Source organism: Cydia fagiglandana, chromosome Z (assembly GCF_963556715.1).
Source record: "Cydia fagiglandana chromosome Z, ilCydFagi1.1, whole genome shotgun sequence".
Taxonomy (NCBI): domain Eukaryota; kingdom Metazoa; phylum Arthropoda; class Insecta; order Lepidoptera; family Tortricidae; genus Cydia; species Cydia fagiglandana.
The window spans coordinates 8,917,881-8,944,754 of record NC_085959.1 but is presented as its reverse complement, the minus strand read 5'-3'; the positions used below and the strand labels follow the sequence as shown (position 1 = coordinate 8,944,754).

General features: G+C 39.7%; 1 protein-coding gene across 3 annotated transcripts; it reads right to left on the bottom strand.

Moving 5' to 3' along the window:
* On the bottom strand, positions 1-24,797 carry LOC134678732 (ATP-binding cassette sub-family F member 2). Of its 3 annotated transcripts, XM_063537406.1 has the most exons (12): positions 24,668-24,797; positions 24,279-24,449; positions 19,666-19,872; positions 8,897-9,085; positions 7,205-7,348; positions 6,738-6,861; positions 6,111-6,309; positions 5,605-5,784; positions 4,349-4,489; positions 3,190-3,381; positions 2,511-2,714; positions 1-1,732 (listed from the first exon to the last, which is right to left on the bottom strand). In XM_063537406.1, exons 2-12 carry the CDS (start codon positions 24,430-24,432, stop codon positions 1,589-1,591), a joined length of 1,878 nt encoding a protein of 625 aa, XP_063393476.1. In that variant the 5' UTR covers positions 24,433-24,449; positions 24,668-24,797; the 3' UTR covers positions 1-1,588. The 3 variants fall into 3 exon arrangements, with proteins under 3 accessions (XP_063393476.1, XP_063393478.1, XP_063393477.1); XM_063537408.1 differs by lacking the exons at positions 19,666-19,872; positions 24,279-24,449; positions 24,668-24,797 and adding an exon at positions 18,700-18,776; XM_063537407.1 differs by lacking the exons at positions 19,666-19,872; positions 24,279-24,449; positions 24,668-24,797 and adding an exon at positions 18,562-18,638.
* Positions 24,798-26,874: the final 2,077 nt, after the last annotated feature.

The window sequence follows — 26,874 nt, the reverse complement described above, 5'->3', positions numbered from 1 at the left end:
TAAAATGCAGTGACAACTTTATTTATCATACATATTGAATAATTTCACAATGTCAGTAACGTGCACGTATCAAGAATGAGACTATCGGCCTCAGTCCTATACCCTACCGTCATCCAAGTGTGCTTAAAAAGTTACCCTTGTGACATTTTCTCTCAAAACGTACCACTGTCGTGCATTGCCTATTAACAACAGGCAGTGGTACCTTTTGGAAAATAAGGACACATTTAAATCACGGTTAACGGAAAGTAAAAAGGAAACTAATTGTTTCTATCACTAAGTCTCACTAATAGCCCAGCAGCACCAATCTAATTATTTCAAAATGTGACTTATGCAAAAAGTACCACTTTATTGCTTGTCAGTAATTAATTTCTAGTAGAATATTAATAACTCACAAAGTGGTCACTTTTGCCATAATCGACACACGGCAATACAGTAAAAGCATGGACTCACGATCTAATTCACTAATTTAAATCTACTTTTCTAGTTAAATTATGGCTTCTACTAATAAAAAAAACCTTTAAAGGCTTTATATACAGAATGGAATATTATGCTACAGTTAATTTACCAAAAATAACATTTTCATGCAAAATAATTATGTCAGAGGAACAACCAATACGAAAGACAGTGAAAACTTCTAAAAAGTTTGGGGTATGGAGAAAGGAGTTGTAGACCCCAGGGCGAACTCGTGAGCATCATGAGAGAGGAATCAGGCGGAACCGTACACTACACAGGATGCAAACGGCGCTCCTGATAATTGCTGCTTTGTATACACTGACGGCTTCATCAGGCAAATTGTGGCTTCTATAAAGAAATATCCGGGCAACCATAATGTATAACGTTTTTGGTACCTCCGGCGTTCGGCCTGTTAACCACGAGCGGCTCAGACCTCAAATTTAGAATTGATAACAAATCTACGCGACCTTCCTCAAAGCCTCAGTGTAGTGTAAAACTGCCATCCCCAATCTTAACTCGGCCACCTCCAAAATACTGAACATAACCTTTGACCCTGTTTTTTCAATCAGAATCATTTCTACGTAAAGACGCTAAGAACGGAGAATTTCGTACATTGACACGCCTATTCCTATCTCAATGGGGTTGGCCGGTCGAAGTATTTAGCAGATAGCGCCAGCATAGCTTGCCCTGTCAATCCCTATAATTGTGTCAAAGTTTTTGTTTTTTTCTGGAATTTTATGGCTTGGATGCCAGCCCTTTAAGCCAGGTCTCATAGAAAAGGGGGCAAGCTATGATGGCGCCATATATGCAAACCTTTGACAGTTGCCAATTCCATTATACGCGCATAATTATATTGTCCTACTCGCACAGTGGCATTGACCGTCGTTGGGAGGCAGCAATATAATTATCCGTGTGCGATAGAGATAGGAGATGGCGTGTAAATGTGCGAAATTCTTGTTGCTTAGCTTAAATCACTGCCTTCCGTATGTGTCGATATCCTTATATAAGTTGTGTTGGAAGACCGCAAGTTGGTTAGTCTATACCCGTGTTATGAGCAGGACCGACCTGGGCTACTGTGTACTCGGTTACTCGGGCGTTACGCGGTGCGTACATGAGTGTAAGGCTAAGCATTGGACTATTTGCGTATCTTGGCCGCGTTGGCCGCGTTGGCGGCGTTGTCCTTCAGGATCTTGGACTTGAGGTGGTCTTTGTACTTGAGAATGCCGCCCGTCCACTTGGTGCACGTCGTGTTCTCGCAGATCCAGATCTCTTCGGCAACCTAGAATTATTTGAGTGGTTAGTTGGGAAGCGATCGTTTATATTTATAGAATATAAAAAGTATATCATTTTATTATTCCATAGCCAAGTGATTTTAAATTATAATTTGTAAATTAATAATACATTTAGGCTTATTAAAAATTGACCCTAATCCCTGAGCAAGACAGGTGACCACAGGAAACTAGAGGAAAAGGCCCGAAGGAGATAATCAAACCAGAGCACTGTGGCTCACTCGCACTAATTTCAGCTTTGACATAAATTGACATATTGTATAGTATTTTTCAAGCCTGATGGGTAGGGCAGGGTAAAATGACAGGGGTCATTTAATACAGTTTTGCGAGATTTGGCGTTTTAGGTTATAAATTATATGGAGATGACACCTGAACACACTACTCATATAGGCAGTATGAAAAATACTATAGTGTTGGCATTATTGTCTAATGATGTAATTGGTTAATAAATTACTCTTTCTAGTTTGACGTATTTTTCGGTCACACTTCTTGGTCGAAGTACTCGGTCCGGATTCTACACAGGTTTGTAATTATAACAAGTAAATGCGCGCATAGAGTACGCATATGAAGCGTAGTCTACGCGTAGTATACGACGCCACATTTTTATGGGGGGTATGTTCATGTGGGACTCTCACCTCCCAGCTCTTTTCAATTGTGAAAAGACCAGGAGCCTACCCACTAAACCCACACCGGCGTTTTCCACAATATGCCGTTTGGGGAGGCGTCCTAGGATCGCGAACATTGTACCAGGTCGATATAACGGCTCACCTGGTTGATGAGCCGGAAGTCGTGGCTGACGAGCACCAGGCCGCCCTCGAAGTCGTTGACGGCGTCGGCGAGCGCGTCGATGGTCTCCATGTCCAGGTGGTTGGTGGGCTCGTCCATCAGCAGCAGGTGCGGGGTCTGCCACGCGAGCCACGCGAACACCACGCGGCACCGCTGCCCGTCTGACAACTGACGCATCGGACACACCTGGGGACAAAGGCACATGTTCATTGGATACTTCCGTCTACTAGGCGTGGCTCACTTCGAGATTTCTGTCCTGATCGTAACAGACGCGCTTTGTTAGAGAGTGAGTCTTCTGTACCTAGTACTACTATTTACTCTGTGCCTCTACTTGCTTAATTATTTCACACTGTGCACGAAATAAAACACCAGATAATTATTAGAGAAACATAGATAGCAGTTATTTTTCACAACAATTTACGTCACTATACACGTTTTCATATAAATTTCATATTAGCAGATTGTTTTGTAAGTTCTAAAGAAGAAGCTGATTTGACTAGTAGGAAAGTAGCCAATTTATTCATGTGTAGACCGAGAACCGGCAAAGGCATCGAGTGACGCGCGCGGCTACACCCCAATATCAAACCTGAACTGACTACTGACCATTGTAGACCCTACATCTTTACAATAAGGTTTATTTTGTGAGTTGAGTGGGTGGTACCTGCTGGCGGCCAGTGAGGCCGTATCTCCCGATGATCTTCCTCATCTCCTCTCGCTCGCGCACGTCGGGGAACTCCTTCATCATGTAGTCGAGCGGCGACAGGTCCAGGTCCAGCAGCTCGTGCAAGTGCTGGTGGTAGCGGCCGATGCGCAGGTGCGAGTTCTTGCGGATCATGCCCGTTGTTGGTACCAGCTGCAATATCAAATAAAATAAATAAATATTATAGGACATTCTTGACACAGATTGACTAAGTCCCACAGTAAGCTCAAGAAGGCTTGTGTTGTGGGTACACAGACAACGATTATATATATGTATGTAATATATAAATACTTAAATACATAGAAAAGAGCCATGTCTCGGGAACAAATATCTGTGTCATCACACGAATAAATGCCCTTACTGGGCATTATATCAAGGGCCATTTAGCATTTAGCTAAAATGTCTTAAACCTTATAAAGTGGCTAAGCATCTGTTAATGTTCTATTTCCTTGTTCCTATGTAATTGTGTAATAAAATAAAAATAGGCAAGGGGCGAATCGCCATGACTGGGAAAAGGTTGAGATGCGGATGAACCGATTGGAGTTACGAAATACTATACTTTTTTCTATGCTACTGATTTTTTTTAGGATGTAGAGAGTAAAATTGTTTTTATATTTTACATGATAGTGAGCTTATATACGAGTATCTACCAAATAATACCGAACACCAATGAAAACAATTTGGACACACTACATAAAAATAACACTCAAGGAGGAGAACAGCCTTTTAGTCACAGAACGTAAACGTGTCATGGAAGATTCTGGGACCCATCAAAAGAGACGATGGCAGTTGGAGGATCCGAAAGAATGCCGAAATATACAACCAACCAGCCGAATATAATAGGTGAGCCCAAAGGATGGGTAAAGATCGGGAAGCCAAAAGGGCCTACATGGATCGACCAACTGGACGCCGCCCTGTTGGTCATACTAAATATCGTAAATAGGCAGATCTCCGTTAGCTCGACGTCGGCGAAAGTTGGCGTAATACCGCTCTAAACCGAACTAAGTGGCGTGCTCTTGTGATGGAGGCCAAGACTCATTTTGGGGTCATCATGCCAGCCAAGTACGTAAAAATGAGCCCATTTATGCCACTACAATGTTATTCGCTAGTGGTTACTCACATCTCCATACAGCAGCTTGAGCAGCGTGGACTTGCCCGCGCCGTTGGGGCCCACCAGCGCGAGCCGCGTGTCCAGGTCTATGCCGAACTCGAGGTTCTTGTAGATCCACGGCGTGTTCTCATTGTAGCGGAATGACACGTTCTGAAATACAATACTGGTTATAAAATAAGCTTGTGGAAAAAAAATCAGTTTTGGTACAGTCACCATCAGATATATCCGACCGGCCAAGGTGTTCACAATATCTGAACACGCCCTCTAACGCCCTAACTATAGAGGCGTGTTCAGATATTTGTGACCACCTAAGCTTTTATCGCTGACTGCACTTTTCTTACGACAGACAACTAATACTCGTCTAGAGAATTCTAAAAACCCCTAACACAATTAGGTTGCAATGTTTCATCACAGAGTTCCTATGGCCACCTCCTGTCTCCATCATCAGATCAGCTCGATGGTACCATAATATTGCATTGTCATCCGATTTATACATGCATGCAAAATGTCAGCTCAATCGGAAACCGGGAAGTGGATCAAATTTAACTTGCAAGATTTGATTACAGACCGACAGACAGGCAACAGTAAGGTGAAACTAAATAAAAGCTTGTAAAACCAATCAATATTAAGCATAGAAAAGTTTGAAATACAAACTACTGGCCTATAACCAAAGATGTTTTATTCCGGACAGCAATGAACTTTTAACATAAAACTTTACGGGTATGATTTAGTTAAATTGTTTTATCCCCTTCTTACAAATACATAAGTCAAAATGACAGATAAAGACAAAGGATTTATAGCTAATTCAGGCCAGTAACGCGTTTATGAATCACGCCATAAAACTTTAACTATTAGGCAAGAGACGAATCGCCATGACTGAGAAATGAATGGTTGAGATGATCCGTTATTTCACCGAATATTATTTTTCGAAGTTTGGTCGTCAGTCCTCTTAGAGACACGGATCAGAGTAGACGCACGCGAATAACAACAGTTCATATTCAACAACAAGATTTTGAATCAAATGTCGTTTTTAGGGTTCCGTAGTCAACTAGGAACCCATATAGTTTCGCCATGTCTGTCTGTCTGTCTGTCCGAAGCTTTGCTCTGTGATCGTTAATGCTGGAAATGAGTATAAGGATGAATTAACACGACGAAGTGGTAAAATAAAATATATAAAAAAATTGTTTTAAGGCTGCGCCCATTGAAATTTCCAAAATCTGAAAAGAGGCTCAACTAATATTTCTTCTTAAGGTGACACGACCCACCTGGACCATGATGACGGGCGGCGGCACCTTGCCGCACGAGGGGAAGTAGAAGTTGAGTGTCTTGTCGTCGACGACCTTCTCCGTGAGACCCTGGGCGACCATCTTGGCCAGCGTCTTCTCTTTGGACTGCGCCTGGCGCGCGAGCTTGGCCGAACCGTGACCGAAGCGGGCGATGTAGTTCTGTTGACATTTAAAAGTTTGTAATCTCCACAAATAAGAAAAAAATCTTAGTATTTTCATTAATGAGTTCAATTCGACAAAAAAGGTGCGAAAAAATTAGAGCTGTTTAAACTTAACACAATTATTTATGTTGTAAGCGGCGTATGTTGATAGCATTATATTCGGCGGAGATGCGTTCTTATTCCCGCTGGCGACAGAATGTTGCTGCTGTCCAATGATAAGGCACGTCCAGATCTGTTCGGACCGTCACTAACGTTACGCGCCTTTACAATGTCGTGTGTCCCGGTCACGCTTGCAGCGAGTCCCGCGTGTGCGAGAGACAGTACCTTCATGTGCGCGATCTGGTCCTGCTCCCAGTTGTACTGCTTCATCTGGTTCTCGAGGAGCTCCATCCTCGTCCGCACGAAGGCCTCGTAGTTGCCCGTGTAGTATTTGAGGCGCCGTTTGCTCATGTGCACTATGTTGGTGCACACCCCGTTCAAGAAGTCCTGGGAGTGTGAGATAAGCACCAGGATGCGTTTGTAGCTAAAATAAATAAAAAATATTAGTTATGTAATAGAAAAGGTTTGTCAACGAGCCATGGAGCGTAGCATATTAGGCGTTAAATTGGTTGATCGAGTCCGGAACACCACGCTACGCTCCAAGACCCAAATCGTCGATGTAGCTCGGAAGCCAAGCTAAATGCGACTGGGCTGGTCACGTCTGCCGAATGAGTTGTGGGGCAAAATCACTTCAGAGTGGGAGCCCGAAAAACTCAAATCGGGGACCTGGCAGACCCTGCCGGCGATGGCGGGATGAAATAGACTCCTTCTTAAAGGATTGACCAGACATAGCACTGGACAGAGATTTGTGGAGAAATTGGGGGGAGGTCTTTGCCCAGCAGTGGGACACGACAGGCTCCAAATAATAATAATAGAAAAGGCAAAAAACTATGATTTATGAGGGCCACTCACTGTTTTAGCTCCTCCTCGAGCCACACGCACGCGTCCAGGTCCAGGTGGTTGGTGGGCTCGTCCAGTAGTAGCAAGTGTGGCTTCACGTACAGCGCGCGTGCTAACGCTATACGCATGCGCCACCCTGTATAACAAAAATAATACGTTAAAGTTAGAACATACATTCGAGCCTCAAACAACCCCTGCCGCGCACGGCTACAACCCAATAGTCTGTGCGGAAAGAGAAAAGTTGTAGAATGAATTTTTTTCCTTATATTCCACGACTCTTCTCTTTCTACGCAGCACAGCACTTTCCGTACACTTCGTTGAGGCAGACGATGACTTGCACAGGATCGGCGTGTCGTTCAAAGGGATACTACGTGACAGGGTGTTTCTGACCATGGGGCTTTAAATCCAGGGCTCCTTTAAATCCGGATTTAAAGCCCCATGGTCAGACACACCATGTATAGTAGTGTTGGAAGTGTTACCTCCGGAGAAGTCTTTAGTGGCCTTCTGCTGCATCTCCTTGGTGAAGCCGAGCCCGTTCAGGATGTTGGCCGCGCGCGCCTGCGCCGTGTCCGCGCTCAGCTCGTCCAGCCGCTCGTACACGTCCATCAGCTGGTCTTGAGACTCTGCGCAACAAATTATCAATCCCTTATATTCGAGGTTTAGCCGCAGAATACGGGCTCATTTAGACGGGGGAGCGAGTTTCATTACATTGCGGGTTTTGATCGGTCGGTTGAATTGGACGTAACCAACAGTCCGCAATGTAACTAAAATCGCATGAGAGTTCGCACGCCGTCTAAATCAGCCCTTAATAATAGTACTAGGTACAGAAGACTCACTATCTAACAAAACGCGTCTGTTACGATCAGCACAGATATGGCCGCTAGGTGGCGACAGCGCCACGCGGGGCTTATGGCTAGCCACCAAAATTGGTGTAGAACGGATGTACTTTTAGCTACCTGTACCAAAGCGACGAAATCGCGGAGTGAGCCACACCTGGTTTAGCCGCAAAAGTTGCGTGAGAATACGTTTTTTGAGTGTTAAAATCGTAGTCTTATTCTTACCCGTGTCTTATATTTACCCAAGGGGTCATCCATTAATTACGTCACACGAATTTCTAGGTTTTTTGACCCCTCCCCCCCTCCTTGTCACACTTGGTCACATGGCAAACCCCTCCCCCCTATTGTGACGTCACATTTTTTCTACGAAATCGCCAAATCGAATTAAGTAAGTACCTAAGTATTATTAATATTTTATCAAAATATTTTTGACGATATAAATATTAGTAATTTTATAACCTAAAACTGCTTAGGAAAGAAAATTAAACGAATAAAAACGATTATCGTTTTAAAAACTTGTTATTTAAATGTACAGGGAATAAAATTTTCGGTTACTGATGAAGTGATGAAGTTAAAGTGACGTCACAAAGTTTGTGTCCCCTCCCTCCCCCTAAACGTGTGATGTAATTAATGGATGACCCCCAACCAGTAGGCCTAGCACATGATTGCCGCGACACTATCTCGTGGCGACATAGACTACCCGTCTTTTTCTATGTTTAATAAAAGATGGACGGGTGGTCTATCTCGCCGCGAGATACTGTCGCGCCAATCATGTGCTAGCCCGGCTGACCCTATATTTCGATGCTCAACGGTCATGTCTAGTTAACCAATAAGTAGACAGTTGCTCAGAGAACCAAAATCTCAAGAATCAATTGAAACCAATGGATGAGGCGGTGGAGAACCTACCTCGAAACCATCTGTCAACGTTAATTTAAAACTCCATAAAATGTGTATGTTATTGTGTTCATAGTTCTCATTTGTATGCCATTGATCCGTCTGACAATTGTGGTTGTTGTAAAAAATAAAATAAAAATAGCCTTTATTTCCCTGAAAGTAGGTACATAGTTATTAACGTTTTCACGTATAAAACAAAATAAAAAACAAATTAAAATACTAAAATTAAGTGGTAAGTACCAATTGGTTTGTTACGCGGGAATCATCCATTTCTGGACGAAGGCCTCCTGGACGAAGCCTTGGAAGTGGTTGTTGTAACAGCATGGCTAATATTTAGTCAAAATGTCATAATGTTCAAGTCTACATGCCCACAGTCACCCCACGTACGCACGCACACAACCACGCACGCACGCAACCACTCACGCACGCACGCACACTCACCATCGTCCTCGCAGTGCGCCAGCTCCTCGGCCAGCTTCTCCAGCTTGATCCGCTCCTCGTCGACCTCCATGACGCACTGCAGGGCGCTCTTGTCGGACGCCGGCATCTCCCGCGTCAGGTGGAATATGTCGATGTGCTCCGGTATGGGCACCTCGCGGCGGCCGAGAGCGGAGAGGAGAGACGATTTGCCTGGAAACAATCAAAATTTAGTTCATCATCATCATCATCATTCTAGCCTTCAGTCGCCCACTGCTGAGCATAGGCCTCTATTCGTGTACGCCACTTATCCCGGTCCTGGGCTAGTCTCATCCAAAAGTGCCCCGCAATTTTCCGAATGTCATCCACCCAACGAGCTAACGGACGCCAGGCGCTTCTTTCATCCGAAAGCGGCCACCAATCCGTCAACCTTTTGGTCCACCTGCCATCACTCTACCTAGCAACATGTCCCGCCCAACTCCATTTAAGCTTGGAGATGACGTCAAATTTAGTTATGATAAAAAATTGGCAGTGTATGTTGGACCCAAATATGGTTCAGTGCCAACCCGTTATTATTAACCTTTAAAATCCGTTGTTAATCATAATTAAATTGATAAGCCATAGTGAAAAACGAGTACATATAAAATGTTATTCAAAAGAACGAGGTACTTTGAAAGTGTGACATGATATGCCGTAATACTACCTATTCTAGTTGTAGGCTTTAACATATCGTCACGTCCTTGAGGTTTAAAATAAATTATTCAGTATTAGTTTCTGTCCTATAAGTCGACCACAATTTGATAATAAGGAGTATCCTTTATAGTAAAGGATGTATCCTTTAATACTAAATTCTAATGGCGTTATTCAAAAACGCGTTAGTGGCCATCATCATCATCTCAGCCATAAGACGTCCACTGCTGAACATAGGCCTCCCCCTTTTTTGGGGGGGTGAATGCCATAATCGCCACGCTTGGCAGGCGGGTTGGCGATCGCAGTCGAGTACACCGAATTTGACGGACGCTGCTGCCCGTCCACCGGTGGTCTTGGACGTGGTTTAAGGACATACCCGGGTCCACTATGTACATTATGTATTTCTAACTATAGTTCGTTTTTTTTAGCATTAGAAAGAACTCCACAGAAGCAAGCGTGCAGTTTTGATCAGGCTCTTTAATTGTTAATAATTATTGAATTATCTAATGTAGCATGGTCAATACATATCATTTACTTCAAATTATTACCGCTAAAAGTGCCGGATTTGGAACCACAAGCTTACTTCTGCGAAGTTCTTTCTAATGCTAAAAAAAACGGACTGTAAATCAGTCTCGTAAAGTTTTATGAATAAGGGGGTACGATTATAAGGGGTTTACAGATTTTCCAGCCTTTTCGCGGTAATAGTAACCAACATGTAGATACATTTAAGATATTAATAAGATAAATTCGCTCAGCAAAAATATAATATTTTTTAATTAAGGTTCACTACCCAATATGCAAAGATTCTGATGCACGCAAGTTGACACATGAACAATTGAATATAAGGCATTAAGTCCGCTATTTGTACCTTCATGTATTGTGCAATAAAGATTAAAATAAAATAATATAAATAGCTAAAGGTACCCAATATTAATATAGACTGGTCATATTTTTCATCAAAACGATTTCGACTGGCAAAGCATATTACTTTTTGGCAACCGGGTTTATTAACCTAATTAGACCCCCCTGAATCCGAATTTGCTGGTTGCTCGATCGAAATCTTGACCGGAAGTGAGATATTTGACATTAAAGGTCCCTTTTTTTAGTTTTTCGTAAATAACTCTTAAACGGAGGCGCATAGCAAAAAATGTTCTATTACATAAGTAATCTGCATAAAATTGCCTACAAGAAAGATTCAGTACAATTTTTCGCTAGGATCAATATTCAAAGAGATATTAACGCGGGAAATTTAATTATAAGCATTTCTAAGGTCCCTTTTTTAGTTTTTCGTAAATAACTCATAAACGGTGGCCAATATCAAAAAATGTTGTTAAACGATAATAATCTACACAAAATTTTGAACAAAACAGATTCAGTACACTTTTCGCAGGGATCAATATTTAAAAAGATAATAAAGAGGGAAAGTTCTAGTATAATGAATTCTAAGTTTCCTTGTTTTTATTTATTCGTAAATAATTTGAAAAGTATGACTCATAGCAAAAAAATCTTATACCTAAATAATAAACATAAAATTTCCTACAAGAAACATGTAGAACACTTTTCGCTAGGATCAATATTTAAAAAGACAAAGCAGCGGGTAAGTTAATTATAAATAATTTTAAAGTCCCTTTTTAGTTATTTGTTAATAACTCGTAAACGGTGTCCCATAACAAAATAGGCTTTTAAAAATAAATTATCTACATAAAATTTCCTCCAAAAAACATCTGGAACACTTTTCTCTAGGATCAATATTTAATGCAATATTAATGGAAGAAAGTTAATTACAATCAGTTCACAGGTCACTTTTTATTAGTTTTTCGTAAATAACTCGTAGACGGTGGCCCTTTGCAAAATAATATTCTACATAAATATTAAACATCAAATTGTCCACAAAAAAGGCTCTGTACACTTTTTCGCTACGATCAATATTTAAAGAGGTATTAAAGGGGGTAAGTTCAATAATCAATAATAATTAATTTCCAAGTCCCTATTTTCAGGTTTTCGTAAATGGCTCGTAAACGGATAAATGGGGGGGGGGGGGGGTGGTCATTGTTTGGCTATGAGCATACATCGTTATCGCGGGAGCAAATATAAATTTATTAAAGAAGTGGTAAAACAGACTGCCCGTTTAGTAAAAACAGACCTTTCTGCCTACACATTATAAGCCTCCAAGAAGTTCATCATACATAGCACGAAGTTTTTGTTGCATAATGTTCATAAATCTTGCTTTACACTCTGTTAGTAAATAATGACCCGGAATCGACATATCAAATAAATATTCATGATTTATTTTGTACAACATTATTTAATTTTTGTTGATCTTAAGTGATTTTCGTAATATACGACATAAATTTTCTCTATGTTTTCTACTCTTAATCTGCGGCGTCGTGCAGTAAATATCCATTTTAATTGGCTAAATGATCTTTCGACTGCTACTGTTGTAATGGGTGCGTTTTTAAAACGACGGAAGTAATCAAATGTAGAACGATATATCGTTGAATCTAGTACTATCTCCTTCTCCGATATCAGTTCACACATTTTTTTCATAACTTCATATCCGGCATTTTTCTGCAAAACCACTTTGAACTTTTTTAAAATCTGTTTTCCATCTTTATTCAAAATTAATTTGGATATATGTTTGTATGTATTTTGTACTATGGTCAAACTTTCACTAAGAGATAGATTTTGGCACTGCAGTTTATTTATAGCATCTGGTATTACTTGCAGATACTTTGCTATGAAATTTACATCTTTTCGAACTTTTGCACTGAGTAAAGATTTTTTTGCTTTGACGATGCACTGTGCGTCTGAATTACGAAATGTGTCTATAACGCTTTTTATTTCATCAAAATACTTGTTGTAGTAAGTGGTAGCCTCGATCCATGTTCCCCAGCGAATAATTGTTGGGTTTGGAGGCAAAGGAATTCCATTAAACATTTCTCTTAATGCTTTTACTCTTTTCGGAGATTTGCGAAATACTTTCTTTACATTTGAAATTAATAGGTTAACTTCTGGAAAAAGAACACGAACTTGATCGGCAACTCTGTTAAGAGCATGGGCTAAACATGTAACATGGACAATGTTCGGAAAAAGTGTTTTCAAATTTCTGCCAGCTTTCAACATATACCCCACACCATCAGTCAATAACAACAACACCTTGTCATGCTTATTGTGACCAGGGCCCCACAAATCATCCAGGGCATTTTTTACAGTATTAGTTATACTGATATTGTTCGTTTCATTTAAACATTTGCTTGACAGCACGTGTGGAGTTCCAACATCATCTTCAAGCATAGCACCTACTATAACGTTAGCGATTTGACGACCTATAGCATCTGTGGTTTCATCAACACTTACATATATATACGCGTCTTTTAATTCGTCTCTAATTATATCCATCTCTTTGTCGTATAATTCATTCACGCAAGTCTGCCTCAGCAAACATTCTGAAGGGATCTGAACAGTTTTTTCAAATTTTCCAGATACACAATCTTCAATGAAATTTTTAAATACAGGGTTCTCTATTTGAGACCACGGTATGTTACAGCTTACTAGAAATTTTGTCAGTTCCAACCTAAAATCTTTTTTGAGAGAAGTGTGTCTTTCAGAGTTAAAATGACGTTTCACGGAAGATTTAGTTTTACAAAAACTAATATTGCACTTCGAGCAAAATAGATTTGTATCGCGAGCCTCTAGCTCAGGATAATCCTGTATAAACAACCCCACAAATTCATCACATGTTATTTTCCTTCGAGGCATTTTAAAGGCAACTTCTATTTGATTATGTTGTTACAAATAAAGATCAGTCAAGATTGACAAATGTCTAAATTGACTGATAAGGTTGCGTACCTAATAGGTAATCTTTTTAAGTACCAATCAAGTCAAGTATGGAGGTAAGATAGCATTGATATTCAATAAAATAATTATACATTTTAAGGTCGTAGGTATAAACGTTTCTCTATACGAATGTCATTTCTGTTTTTGACTGTTTTTTATAATCTTTCAGTATTGTCAAATCGTATTTGCTCCCGCGATAACGATGTATGGCTATGAGGGGGGGGCTTTATCTCCGAAACTACTGGGTTTACCTATAGATGACAGGAAGACCTATTAGAAATATGCAAGTGCGAGTCGCACATTACTTAGTTTTTGAACGGGTTTTTTAATGGCAATTCACTCGCGTTTCACATATAAAAAATACGTTGTTGAAATTTGGGTAATGTACGGAACCCTTGCAACGCGAGTCCGACTCGCGCTTGGCCGGTTTTTTCCTTTTGAGGTACGGAACCCTAAAAACTAAAAAGAAGTGACATGTGAATTGATCGTAATGAACTTTCTTTCTTTAATATCGTTTCAAATATTTATCCGGCCGGATAGTAAGTCACTATCCGGTATCCGGCCGGATAGTAAAATAATGGCCGGATAGGCCGGATACCGGATAGTAACCGGATATCCGGTGCATCTCTACTTATTTTGCTATGAGCCTTACTTTACGAGTCATTTACGAAAACCTAAAAATATGGACCTGGAAATTGATTATAATTAACTTACACCCTTTTATACCTCTTTAAATATTGAACGTAGCAAAAAAGTGTAAAGAACCTTTTTTGTGGACAATTTTATGTTTAATATTTATGTAGAATATTATTTTGCAAAGGGCCACCGTTTACGAGTTATCTACGAAAAACTAATAAAAAGTGACCTGTGAACTGATTGTAATTAACTTTCTTCCATTAATATCGCTTTAAATATTGATCCTAGAGAAAAGTGTTCCAGATGTTTTTTGGAGGAAATTTTATGTAGATAATTTATTTTTAAAAACCTATTTTATTATGGGACACCGTTTACGAGTTATTTACAAATAACTAAAAAGGGACTTTAAAATTATTTATAATTAACTTACCCGCTGCTTTGTCTTTTTAAATATTGATCCTAGCGAAAAGTGTTCTACATGTTTCTTGTAGGAAATTTTATATTTATTATTTAGGTATAAGATTTTTTTTGCTATGAGTCATACTTTTCAAATTATTAACGAATAAATAAAAACAAGGAAACTTAGAATTCATTATACTAGAACTTTTCCTCTTTATTATCTTTTTAAATATTGATCCCTGCGAAAAGTGTACTGAATCTGTTTTGTTCAAAATTTTGTGTAGATTATTATCGTTCAACAACATTTTTTGATATTGGCCACCGTTTATGAGTTATTTACGAAAAACTAAAAAAAGGGACCTTAGAAGTGATTATAATTAAATTTCCCGCGTTAATATCTCTTTGAATATTGATCCTAGCGAAAAATTGTACTGAATCTTTCTTGTAGGCAATTTTATGCAGATTACTTATGTGATAGAACATTTTTTGCTATGCGCCTCTGTTTAAGAGTTATTTACGAAAAACTAAAAAAAGGGACCTTTAATGTCAAATATCTCACTTCCGGTCATGATTTCGATCGAGCAAATTCGGATTCAGCGGGGTCTAATTAGGTTAAAAAACCCGGTTGCCAAAAAGTAATATGATTTGCCAGTCGAATCAAGAAGGAGAGCGATTTTGAATTTTTATGTCTAGTCTAATATGGTTCAATTAAGTTTTAATTAACAGGATGATTGTATCAAAAAAGAGGCTGTTAATGTACAGTCAGCTTTTCATGTTCACGAAGAAAGTCAGTGTCATTCTGTAACACTTTAACAAGAAGCCTCTTAACGTATAAAGGCCCCAGTACACAATGGGCCATCGCCGGCCACTCCAAGGGACGCAGCCTTGCGGTAGAATGAGATAGCAATATCACTTGCTCCCTCTAACGCATAAATGCGTCCCTTGGAGTGGCCGGCGATGACCCATTGTGTACTGGGGCCTTAACAAGCGGCAGATAAGTACACTTGAACACGATCATAGAAAGAAGGATTAATGTATCTCTTTTTTTGTAAAACTATTATTTACAGATTGGCGGAGAACTATGGCACCATAATCTCCCAAGCTATACTCGACGATCCGCCACTGCTGTATTACATGGGCTACATGGTCGAACTCGAAGAAGTAAAGGCCTGTGCGCACCGGCTGCGTGTGCGTGACGTGCACGTGCGCGTGCGGCGTTGTAGTACACAGATCTTGATGAGAGACGGCACACCGCTTGCGTGACGTGTGCGTGTGCGGCTCCAACATTTTAGCGCACGCACACGTACACGTCACGCACACGCGAGCCTTTGTGCACTGGCCTTTATAGGGTATTTGACTACTAGACAAATCAGTTTCTTTTTTCAAACTGTCAGAACGATTTGCTACTATGGAATTTATATGAAACACTAGCATGTGACATCACGATCAAATTACCTGCTCCTTAAGGTTATATAGATTTTAAAATATAAATTGTGTCTAAAAATAACTCGTGTCCACATTTCTTTTATTTCTTTTGTGGTGTAAAATAATTTATTATAAATACAGTCAAACAGCCTACGTCGTCCGGTCGTTGCTACCAAAGAGTAAAGTAGTAACTACTTATAGGTAGGGGCTGCACTGGCCACACGGCAGGCTCCCAATGTTTGTAAATTGAAGGGATGTTTACAAAAACAACATAACTGACTACACTGGTTGACACCTGAAACGATTAACAATGTTCTTAAAAAAGTGTCAACCGCTCTAAGCAGTTACGTTGTTTTTGTAAACAGCCCTTCAATTGTATGACGCCCTGGCCTCGTGACAGGTATGATTATTAATAACTATTGTACTAGCAACCAATTGAACCAATACAAAAAAAAACTATAATTGCTACATAGTGAAAGAATGACGTTTTCAGCACAGACATCTAAATACGAAATGACTATACTATTCCTTATAAAGTATTTATTAGTAACCGTGATGCGGTATTTTAGATATAACTAGTGATTAATATTTAAATAAATAAGTATAGAGGTTTCTCAAGGAAAAAGTTACTTCAGTGAAATTTACTCTTATTTATAAATAGATTTTTATAGATGACTGTAAAATAAAAAGGCACTGGATTTTCAATGGTAAAACAAAATATAATGTGTCAGTCATAAAAAGACCAAAAGGTATCAAAAAACATAGACAATAAAACGTAAAAAAGGTAAATTTATAAAAAAAAAGGTTGTGTGTTGCACAAGATAATATTATCTATCAATTTTATTTACCTTCTTAACATGCTGCTTACCATGTTTACGAACTTGAAAGAAGGAACTAACTATATTCTATCAACTAAAAGGTTCTTGTACTCTAAAATTTTGCCCCTCCGTCATGGCGGGACGCCGGGCGCGACGTTTGCATTCAACCTGTTTTCTAATTATCGTTCTACGAATTGGTTAGAAGGAATGACTCAGAATTAAATAGAATAATCAATCTTGGAATGAATACTTTAACTGTTTCACAAGGCAATATAGTTTCGCAATGAATTGTCAGAAGCTTTCGTTGTTGAACTTTGGTGCTTTCGAACAAAATGAAAAAAAATAAAACACTACAATATTTAAAGCAATAACTATTTCTCTTGGTCTCCAAGTGGATATTTTGCGAAATACTAACGAAAATTGATTAAGAAATAAGTGTAAAAATAACGCGCCGCGCCCGGCGTCCGGCCGACGCGAGGGCCACTCGTCAACTGAACGCAACCCCGCCACGGCGCGCTTTAACTACCCGCAAACAATTGACAAAACGCACCGCTACTAAACAGCCGTACCTACACTATAGTCGTACACTGCGTATCAGACTTTAAATTGCAAAGCATAGAGTTGAAAATCCATCTACGCGATTTAATATTTAGGGAAACTTCCATATTGCGATACAGATTTCTAAAAAGTCGCAAGAGCCAAAACATGTCAAACTAAACTAATCATTATTCTCTATCTTGTAAAGTTTCATCTACGTTAAATGTTATTGGAACATTGTAGATAACAAATACATACATTCGAAAGGAAAATTCCGAAAAACATTGCGATGCCTTACAAGAATGTATTATTCAACATTCGCTATGCATTACGTTCAATATTTAATTGTTTTGGTAATAGAGAAATCTATTTGCTTGCAAGTGATGACGCCAGACCTAGTTACATTTATGTGTTCATACATACATACGAATGATGTACAATAAATAAAGCAAGTGCAGTAAAGTAACAAGAATGATCGCAGTTTTACGCAACATAGCAAGCTTTATATTAAAAAGAGACGCGAACCTGAATATTGTTAAGCTTTTAAGTTAATAAATAAATTACATAGTTTTATTTTATATACAGACTAAGCGTAGGGAAGCCCTTCCACTGAGGCGGACATGTACATTTGTACAACCAATGCTGCTGTAATTAGCGCACGGTACGTCTCCTCTCATACTTAGGCAGGTAGCCTTATACTCATACTGCTATAGTTATTTGTTTTACAAGGGGGCAAAGTTCTTGTTTATCTGCTCATGCTAATATTCATACCTGAGCAAGCGAAAGATTCCAAAATTGAACCACAAGCGTAGCAAGTGGTTAGAAAAATGGAATCTTGAGCGTTGCGAGGATTTCAAAGTACGAGGGTTAAACAAAATTTGCCCCCGAGTGAAACACAATATTTTTCACCACACCAACCCGAAGCAAATATTAAATGTAAAATATCAAACAAAACAAAATCACACCAAATCAAATCCAAATGAATGTTATTAAATATTTATCATCCAAAATCATCATTTAAAAGTCAATTCTACCATCAAACATAAGAAAATAACTCAAAATTTGCACTTGATTACTTTGCCTCACATGTGAACAAAATGCAACTTTGCTATCAATTTTTGAAGTGCAAAGTAAGCCTTCCGAGCTGGTGTGGTGAAAACTAATTTATGCAGGGGGAGTCAGTTATCTTTGCAACTGTTCTGTACGTACCGTATCTCTTAAGCTCGACCAGGTCACACCGCTGTCCATCGGTGCCGCCGATCAGTGTGCTCTGGTGCTCGGAGCCATAAAAGGTGATGGAAGATGTGACCTTGACGTCTACTAGCTAGCATGGTACCGCGTACGTACCACATCCGTTAAGCCCGACAAGGCCATACCACCGTCCGCAATTCAGCTCGAGCAGCGTGTCCTGCAGAAGCTCCAACCCGTAGTTGTTGGAAAATGCGACCTTGACGTCTACTAGCTGGCATGGTACCGCGTACGTACCACATCCGTTAAGCCCGACAAGGCCATACCGCCGTCCGCAATTCAGCTCGAGCAGCGTGTCCTGCAGAAGCTCCAACCCGTAGTTGTTGGAAAATGCGACCTTGACGTCTACTAGCTGGCATGGTACCGCGTACGTACCACATCCGTTAAGCCCGACAAGGCCATACCGCCGTCCGCAATTCAGCTCGAGCAGCGTGTCCTGCAGAAGCTCCAGCCCGTAGTTGTTGGAAAATGCGACTTTGAAGTCTACTAGCTAGCATGGTACCGCGTACGTACCACATCCGTTAAGCCCGACAAGGCCATACCGCCGTCCGCAATTCAGCTCGAGCAGCGTGTCCTGCAGAATCTCCAGCCCGTAGTTGTTGGAAAATGCGACTTTGAAGTCTACTAGCTAGCATGGTACCGCGTACGTACCACATCCGTTAAGCCCGACAAGGCCATACCGCCGTCCGCAATTCAGCTCGAGCAGCGTGTCCTGCAGAAGCTCCAGCCCGTAGTTGTTGGAAAATGCGACCTTGACGTCTACTAGCTAGCATGGTAACGTGTACGTACCACATCCGTTAAGCCCGACTAGGCCATACCGCCGTCCGCAATTCAGCTCGAGCAGCGTGTCCTGCAGAAGCTCCAACCCGTAGTTGTTGGAAAATGCGACCTTGACGTCTACTAGCTGGCATGGTACCGCGTACGTACCACATCCGTTAAGCCCGACAAGGCCATACCGCCGTCCGCAATTCAGCTCGAGCAGCGTGTCCTGCAGAAGCTCCAGCCCGTAGTTGTTGGAAAATGCGACTTTGAAGTCTACTAGCTAGCATGGTACCGCGTACGTACCACATCCGTTAAGCCCGACAAGGCCATACCGCCGTCCGCAATTCAGCTCGAGCAGCGTGTCCTGCAGAAGCTCTGACCCGCAGGGGATGGAAAATGCGACCTTGACGTCTACTAGCTAGCATGGTACCGCGTACGTACCACATCCGTTAAGCCCGACCAGGCCATACCGCCGTCCGCAATTCAGCTCGAGCAGCGTGTCCTGCAGAAGCTCTGACCCGTAGAAGGTGATGGAGAAGTTCGCGATCTTGACGTCACGAGAGCGAGGGTGGACGGCCAGAGAGCCGGTGCATGAGCGCGCTTCCGAGTTTATTCTCGCTTCCTCCTCCAGCTTGAGACACAGCGCCTCTGTGGACAATGAACACTGGTTAGTCTGGGGTCAATGAATCGTGAACATACCCCGGTTTGACGTTTAAAAACTGCGAGGACAATAACTTACTTTATGTGGAAAAAATTATGACGTAAGACAGTAGCGTTGAGTAATATTATACTACAATTGCTTTTACAATATAATGAACCGAGTTATTTTTCCACAGCCGATCGCTTTTTTACAGATTGCGCTTAAAATAACATGCCCCAGTTCCTAACTTTACACTGGCCCACGAAACAAAAATGGTGAAATCTTTAGTTGTTAACCCATTTGAGATCCCCGTGTGAAGGTGGCAAAAGAAAATTCAAGTGTTTTCTTTATTTATTGTTAATAATCTTGTCAAAGGACTGTGGATACGGGGCAAATATCTCAGTCATCTCAGATTTGCAGACGACATTGTCATCTTTGCCGAGTCATCAAAGAAACTAGAAGAAATGATGCAATCTCTGGCAAATGAGAGCATGCGCGTCGGACTGTACATGAACATAGAAAAGACTAAAGTAATGACCAACTCTAAAACTCGGATAATAAAAGTGAATGGAAGCGAAGTGGAGTACGTAAATGACTATATTTATCTAGGCAAACAAGTGTCCTTCAATAAAAAACAAAATGAAGAAGAAGTCGACAGAAGAATAAACAACACATGGAGAAAATACTGGTCACAAAAAGAAGTACTTAAAGGCGACTACCATCCAAAGTTAAAAAAGATAATAATGGATACTTGCATACTACCTTGTCTGACATATGGTTGTCAAACATGGACATACACAAATACAGTAAAAAATAAAATTTCCACATGTCAGCATGCCATGGAAAGGAGTATGTTGAAGTTAAGACGAATACATAAAGTCAGAAATGAAGAGATCAGGAAAATAACTAAACTTGTGGATGCCCTAAAACAAACACTGCGTCTAAAATGGCAATGGGCTGGTCATGTGTCAAGATATACAGACAAAAGATGGACTAAGACTGTGACTGAATGGACAGGACCACCTGGAAAAAGACATCAAGGAAGGCCACAGAAGCGCTGGTCAGACGACATAGTTCAAATAGTTGGAAAAACAGGAATAAATTGGATGAAATTAGCTACAGATAGAGAACAATGGAAGGGACTCGAGGAGGCTTTTACCCAATAGGGATCAGTGAAAAGAATTAACAAATAATACAACAACATATAAACAAACATTATATTCGCTGAAATAAATATAGCTGTAATAATAATAAATAATCTTGTCAAAGAAACTGTCACAATTAGTCGCTTTTGTAACATGAGTTTGTTGAAAAGAAACAGCCTGACAAGCATTAAGATCGAATGGGACATTCAAAAGTCCTTTGTGTATAAACCCGCCTGAACTTGAAATTTTTATCGTCCCCGGACGACTTACGCCCAGATCCAAAGTCATCTCATAGAAATATACGAAACACAATAAAAGTCCTTTTATTTCTTTCACGTGCGTTGCCTCATTAAACGTGGGCATGTAAATATTTTTTCAGATTTCTTTATACTTTAAAAATGATTTATCTCTACTCCGGCCGAATAATAATGATAATTAAATAATGGTCTCTCCATACACCGATAATAGCATGTGATTTGCAATACATTGCGGTATTTGGTCGATGGATTGATTCCGTAATCTAAAATCGCAAGCAGTTTGTTGCAACGTCTGTAGAAGCCTAAAGACAACTAGATACGACTTTTACAGAGTAAGCACTGTTCAAGTGACGTAAAGCAGTGAAAAAACTATATAGTTTATTAAGTTTTTACAAAGTTCATTGTCCCCATGGGCTATAGAAAGTTGGTCACGGTAGACTGGGCACAGTTGCATTTCTTACAAAAACTACAGACTGCCAACAATCTGTCTTGCTTTAGATAGTTTAGATTCGATAATAGATCAAAGAGTAAGTATACTAATAGATTCAATATCAAATGTCATCTTGTTAAAAACATATAATGGATACCAGGGGGGGGACACTCGGAACATAGTTAACGTCAGTAAAGATGGCGGATGATGGCGTCAATTTAGAAAGAAAGAAAAATTGCGTAAAGCAGACTTCCGATTATGCAAACTACGTCATTAGATGTGTCACTATAAAATTGATAAAATTTTAAGGCATGAATACAACATTGAGAAGGTTACATACCTAGTTTGTCAAGACCTTTCTTTATTTATAATGTTGGTTACTTAGCAACTGTTGTTTACTTGTCAGACCAAAATAAATGTCGTAAACAAATTATATAAGATAATTATTCTCTATTAATTTTAAAGTGTAACCGAGTAAAAATGGAGCAAGCATTAAATACAAAAATAGGGAAATTAGCCTCCCAATATTACAACACCTGGAGGTTTAAAAATTTTAATAGTGCTCAAGAAAATGCCGGGAGGTTTAGATATTCTCGAACGAAAAATGAAAAATTCCATCGTTAGCGCTCACTGCAAATAGCGATGAAAAGGACCTGTGTATAAGTTCGAAACTATAATAGTGCAATTTTAATTTTGGTCACGACAAACATGTTCTATGCTTCTATGACATTCTGCAAAAAATCGTGCGTCTTGATTCCGCTAAAGACACGTCGTGGGAGGAACTGGAGCGCATATTATGGAGGTACCTGCTTAGACAATGGATATAGAGTCAGAAGCTGCAAGCAAATCAATAGGTACTATCTGTATATACCAAATTGAAGGCAATAAAATACTTTACTATTACTTACTATTATGTTTCTGTTATATTCATTCCACTCTTTAAAACCTTTTCTACATAATATTAGGTCTACTTGGGCGGTTTACAAGTACATTTTTTGTTTGACTTCTTGTAAACAATTATAGTTATTTGTTACAAGAAACCAATCAAAAAATGGACTTTTAAACCGACCAAGTAGACCTAATATTATGTGGGACGAAAGTACACGTATGGATGCATATGTAGTTGTACACGCACACATACATACTTAGTTTCCGGGGAGAATCAGAGATGGCGCTTTCAAATGAGTTTCCATAAAATGCTTCAAGAGGGCTCTCTTTACCTATTATACTTACTTTACTCTTTGATGGATACCATGGATACTTTAAATTAAAAGGACTGCCACTGTTTAATAACTGGCCACCTTATACTAAAAATTAATTCTATTCACTTATAAATAGAATTCATCTTAGTACATTCGATTTTGAATATAAAAAAAATATTTAAGTTAAAAAATTATTTTGTATTACATGAAAGTTGAAATTTGTCTTGCTCCAAAACAATGAGTTAAGAGTCGGTCAGACCAACAGATCTCTGCATGGGAAGGCTTTGTAATGAATGTAATGATGTGGTAATGACATGTCACTATAAAAATATGACGTTTATAATGACTAGTGTACGGACAAGTGATGGCATTTTGAACAGAGCGGGAAATGGAGTCGCCTAGGTACATTTTATGATTAAATGATTATTCGAAAACATATTTATTACACTTTTTAATTCTTATTCAAGTAGCACCAAAGTTTATTTATTGATTTATTCAAATATCTGCTGCGATATTTACCTAATTGCGAATGGCGACTGGGATATATATAATAACTACTCCATTTCCCGCTCTCTTCAAAATGTCACCACTTGTCCATACACTAATAATGACATTCCTCACTTTGTTTAATAATGATATAAATTTATAGCGAAGAGTCTCTCGCTAGGTGGTTGGATCAAGGGTCAGATCAGATGAACTTGGACATGGCGTGGATAGTCTGCGAGTTCCTCTCTCTAGTACAGTACAAATGGCTTGTATTAGAACCATATATAAGACCCCGAACACTGCTCGCTGTCGTTAAAACTAGTATTCTTGTGATTAGTTGCCAAGTGGACTCCAGGCTCCCATGAGCTGTGGCAAAAATGCTTCTAAGCAACTGCTGCAATCTGCAATACAGTTACCATGTAAACTGTATGCGGAAGTTTGCTATTATAACAATTATGTTTGCATCCAGTTATTGATACAGATTAATAAAAATAATCTTTTTCAGTAAACTATGAGAAGAAATAGATTCTTAATCAGCCTGTATTTTTTTATCCTGTATCATAAACAAGTATTTTTTACAAAAACCTTTAATAGTATATACTAATGTTGTAAGATAAGCAGTCATTGCAATTTTAGAGCAGATTGAATCAAATCTTCCAAATTGATTGTGTAGTAATTCAACTACACACCTTTAGCTTAATCATGAACTACACTTGACTAAACAAAACAAAACCTAAAGCTGTTGGTAGTTTCATTACAATGGACGAAAAGAACCACGTTCGAATTGACACGCGATCTAGGAAGTAGCACTGAAGAATGTAAATCATGTATCATAGTGTCAAGCGTGACCATATATAGAACAAGACGTTGAAGAGGGTTATACCACACGCGTACCTTCAGCCGTGAGCTCTCTCGACTCCTCTTTCGCGGTGCCGTTCGCTGTACCGTTCTCTTCAGAGTTCGTCACCCGAGTCACATTCTTTTTATTCCTATTACTGGCTGCCTCCTTCTTCTTCTGTTGTGCTCGCTTTTTCGCGTCTGAAGGCATCTTGATCCGAACCTAAGCTGAAGGAAAAAAACCATTAATGCGTCACCAACACATGAGTGTAATCATAAAAACGTTAATATTCACTCCACTAGGATCAAACGTATCACTTCACGGTTTTTTCCATGGGTGCCAATTTTCCAGGGCCACTTGGAGGGTATATATTGGTTCGTAATTTCACAGACTTTACTTTGGTAACATTTATAGTATCAAAAGCTTTTAAAAATAATCAATATACCGAAATTATTCTATAAGATGATAAGCAAGTCGTCCGCGTCTACACGTGCTGCTATGAAAAGGAAGATTATTGAAAATTTGAGAGGTGATACCAGCCGCAAATTAAAATGTCTACAAATGACAATGACTCATTTGTCAAATCGCAGCTGTTTTACTGTTGCTCGGTTTGTAATGTTGTCATAACTGATTCCACTATAAAATAAATTTGGTTGAAATGTTAAATTATTTTGTTTGAATAACACTTTTATAATTTTTCTTGTTTTGCCCAAGATCTATTTAGCAAATGCGGCTAGTCCTGGGCTAGTCTTTCTGAATTTTGAAGATTGTGGCGGTGGCGCAACCCACACAACAATATCACGGTATATTGTCTATGGGAACTGGTTTTTTGTATAAAGGGGCTACAGCGAAAATCGAAATTCGCAAATTGCGGGGATTTATCTCTGTCACTCTAATTACGCCATCATTGGAGTAAAAGAGAAAGATCCCCGTAATTTGGGAACTTCGATTTTCGAGGTTATAGCCCAGAGTGTAATCGTTAGTGTAGCCAGGCGATAATTCAGTCAATATATTATAATAGATATGGCTATAACTAAAAAGCCTCCTCCACACTCGTGCGCGAATCGCGGCGCGAAGCCGCGAACGTGAGTGTGGCGTCGATTTTCGCAGACAGCGAAATCGACTCCACACTTGCGTTCGCGGCTTCGCCCGCGATTCACGCGCATAGTCTGGAGGGGGCTAAACGTAGTGGTTATATTCTCTTTAGCGCCCTCCAGACTATGCGCGTGAATCGCGGGCGAAGCCGCGAACGCGAGTGTGGAGTCTAGTTCGCTGATATGCGAAATCGACTCCAGACTCGCGTTCGCGGCTTCGCGCCGCGATTCGCGCAAGAGTGTGGAGGAGGCTTTAGGCTATAACCGCGAAAATGGAAGTTCGCAAATTGCGGGATTTTTTCTCTGTAACTCTAATTACGCTTTCGTTGGAGTAAAAGAGTAAGATCCCCGCAATTTGCGAATTTCGGTTTTCGCGGTAGTCGCTCAGAACACTTCAAATTAATATCGAAAGTGCGTTAGAGTCAAACCGAGAAAAGTCTGAAGCGATTTTGATAGCCCACGCATTATGAGTTATGAGTCATAATTACATAGAAGTTTAAGGTTTAAAATGACACTTGCACTACGTGGACTATCTAAATCGCTGCAGACTTTTCTTTGTCTAACTCAACCCAATGAGTAAAATTACATTAATAAGTTATTTAAAATAAAAGCAGAAATATCCCCAACAATAATTTCAAACCCTCCCCTACATTTAGTATGACGACCCACCCCTCAAATAACGTCGGTGTCGTAAGAGATACTGCTTGAGATTCATTATTTGAAATAATAAGATGGACTTACGGCGAGGGTGTTATAAACTGAATAAAGAGCAAAGCGAAGACCCCTGTAACATAACACCTATATATATATACTTACCTACTTTACTCTTCGAACATAACTAAGGCTTCGAAGAAAGAAAAACTACACAAAAAGTATTTCCAATATGTTTATTAGGATGTTAAATATTAACAGACAATAGTGAATTACAATAATCAACAATTAATTTACTTCAACGTTACAGAATACAACACGTTGTATTTATTAGGCATGAAATTTTTTCTGCAATTAGTGACCGCGTACATGTTGATTTTTACAAGTTTAATGTGAAACATTTAGATATTTGTATTTATGGTTTAGGTGCTCACGTTTTAACAACATTGAGAGAAAATTGGATTAGGTTATTTATTACAAATATTAGGACAATTAACAAAAAAGAAGTAGAATGCAACAGTTATTTGAAACATAAATCATATATGCCTCATGTCGGGCGTCGCTGGAGCTATACTGAAAGAGAGGTGAATTATATATATTCATTTCTCATTTGAGCGTAGGTACAGCTATCCCTTTGAATTTGCCTTCGTTGGTATTCCTTTGTATTTGCTCGGAGAGTCATTTTTACGAGGTTTTTCATTGCAATGTCACATTTTGGCTCCTCGGCAGACTTCGATTTTGATCGGCTACTAAAATTCAGACTGATGGTTCACCGCGGGTATAACGGATTTCCGGGAGCAGTGTGTCAGTGGTTTCATACCTGGCCGCATGGCCAACATGCCCATTGCTTACGCTCCGTAGCGATCGAAAAGCAACTGTCACTATTGCACTAATATGGAAGAGTGAT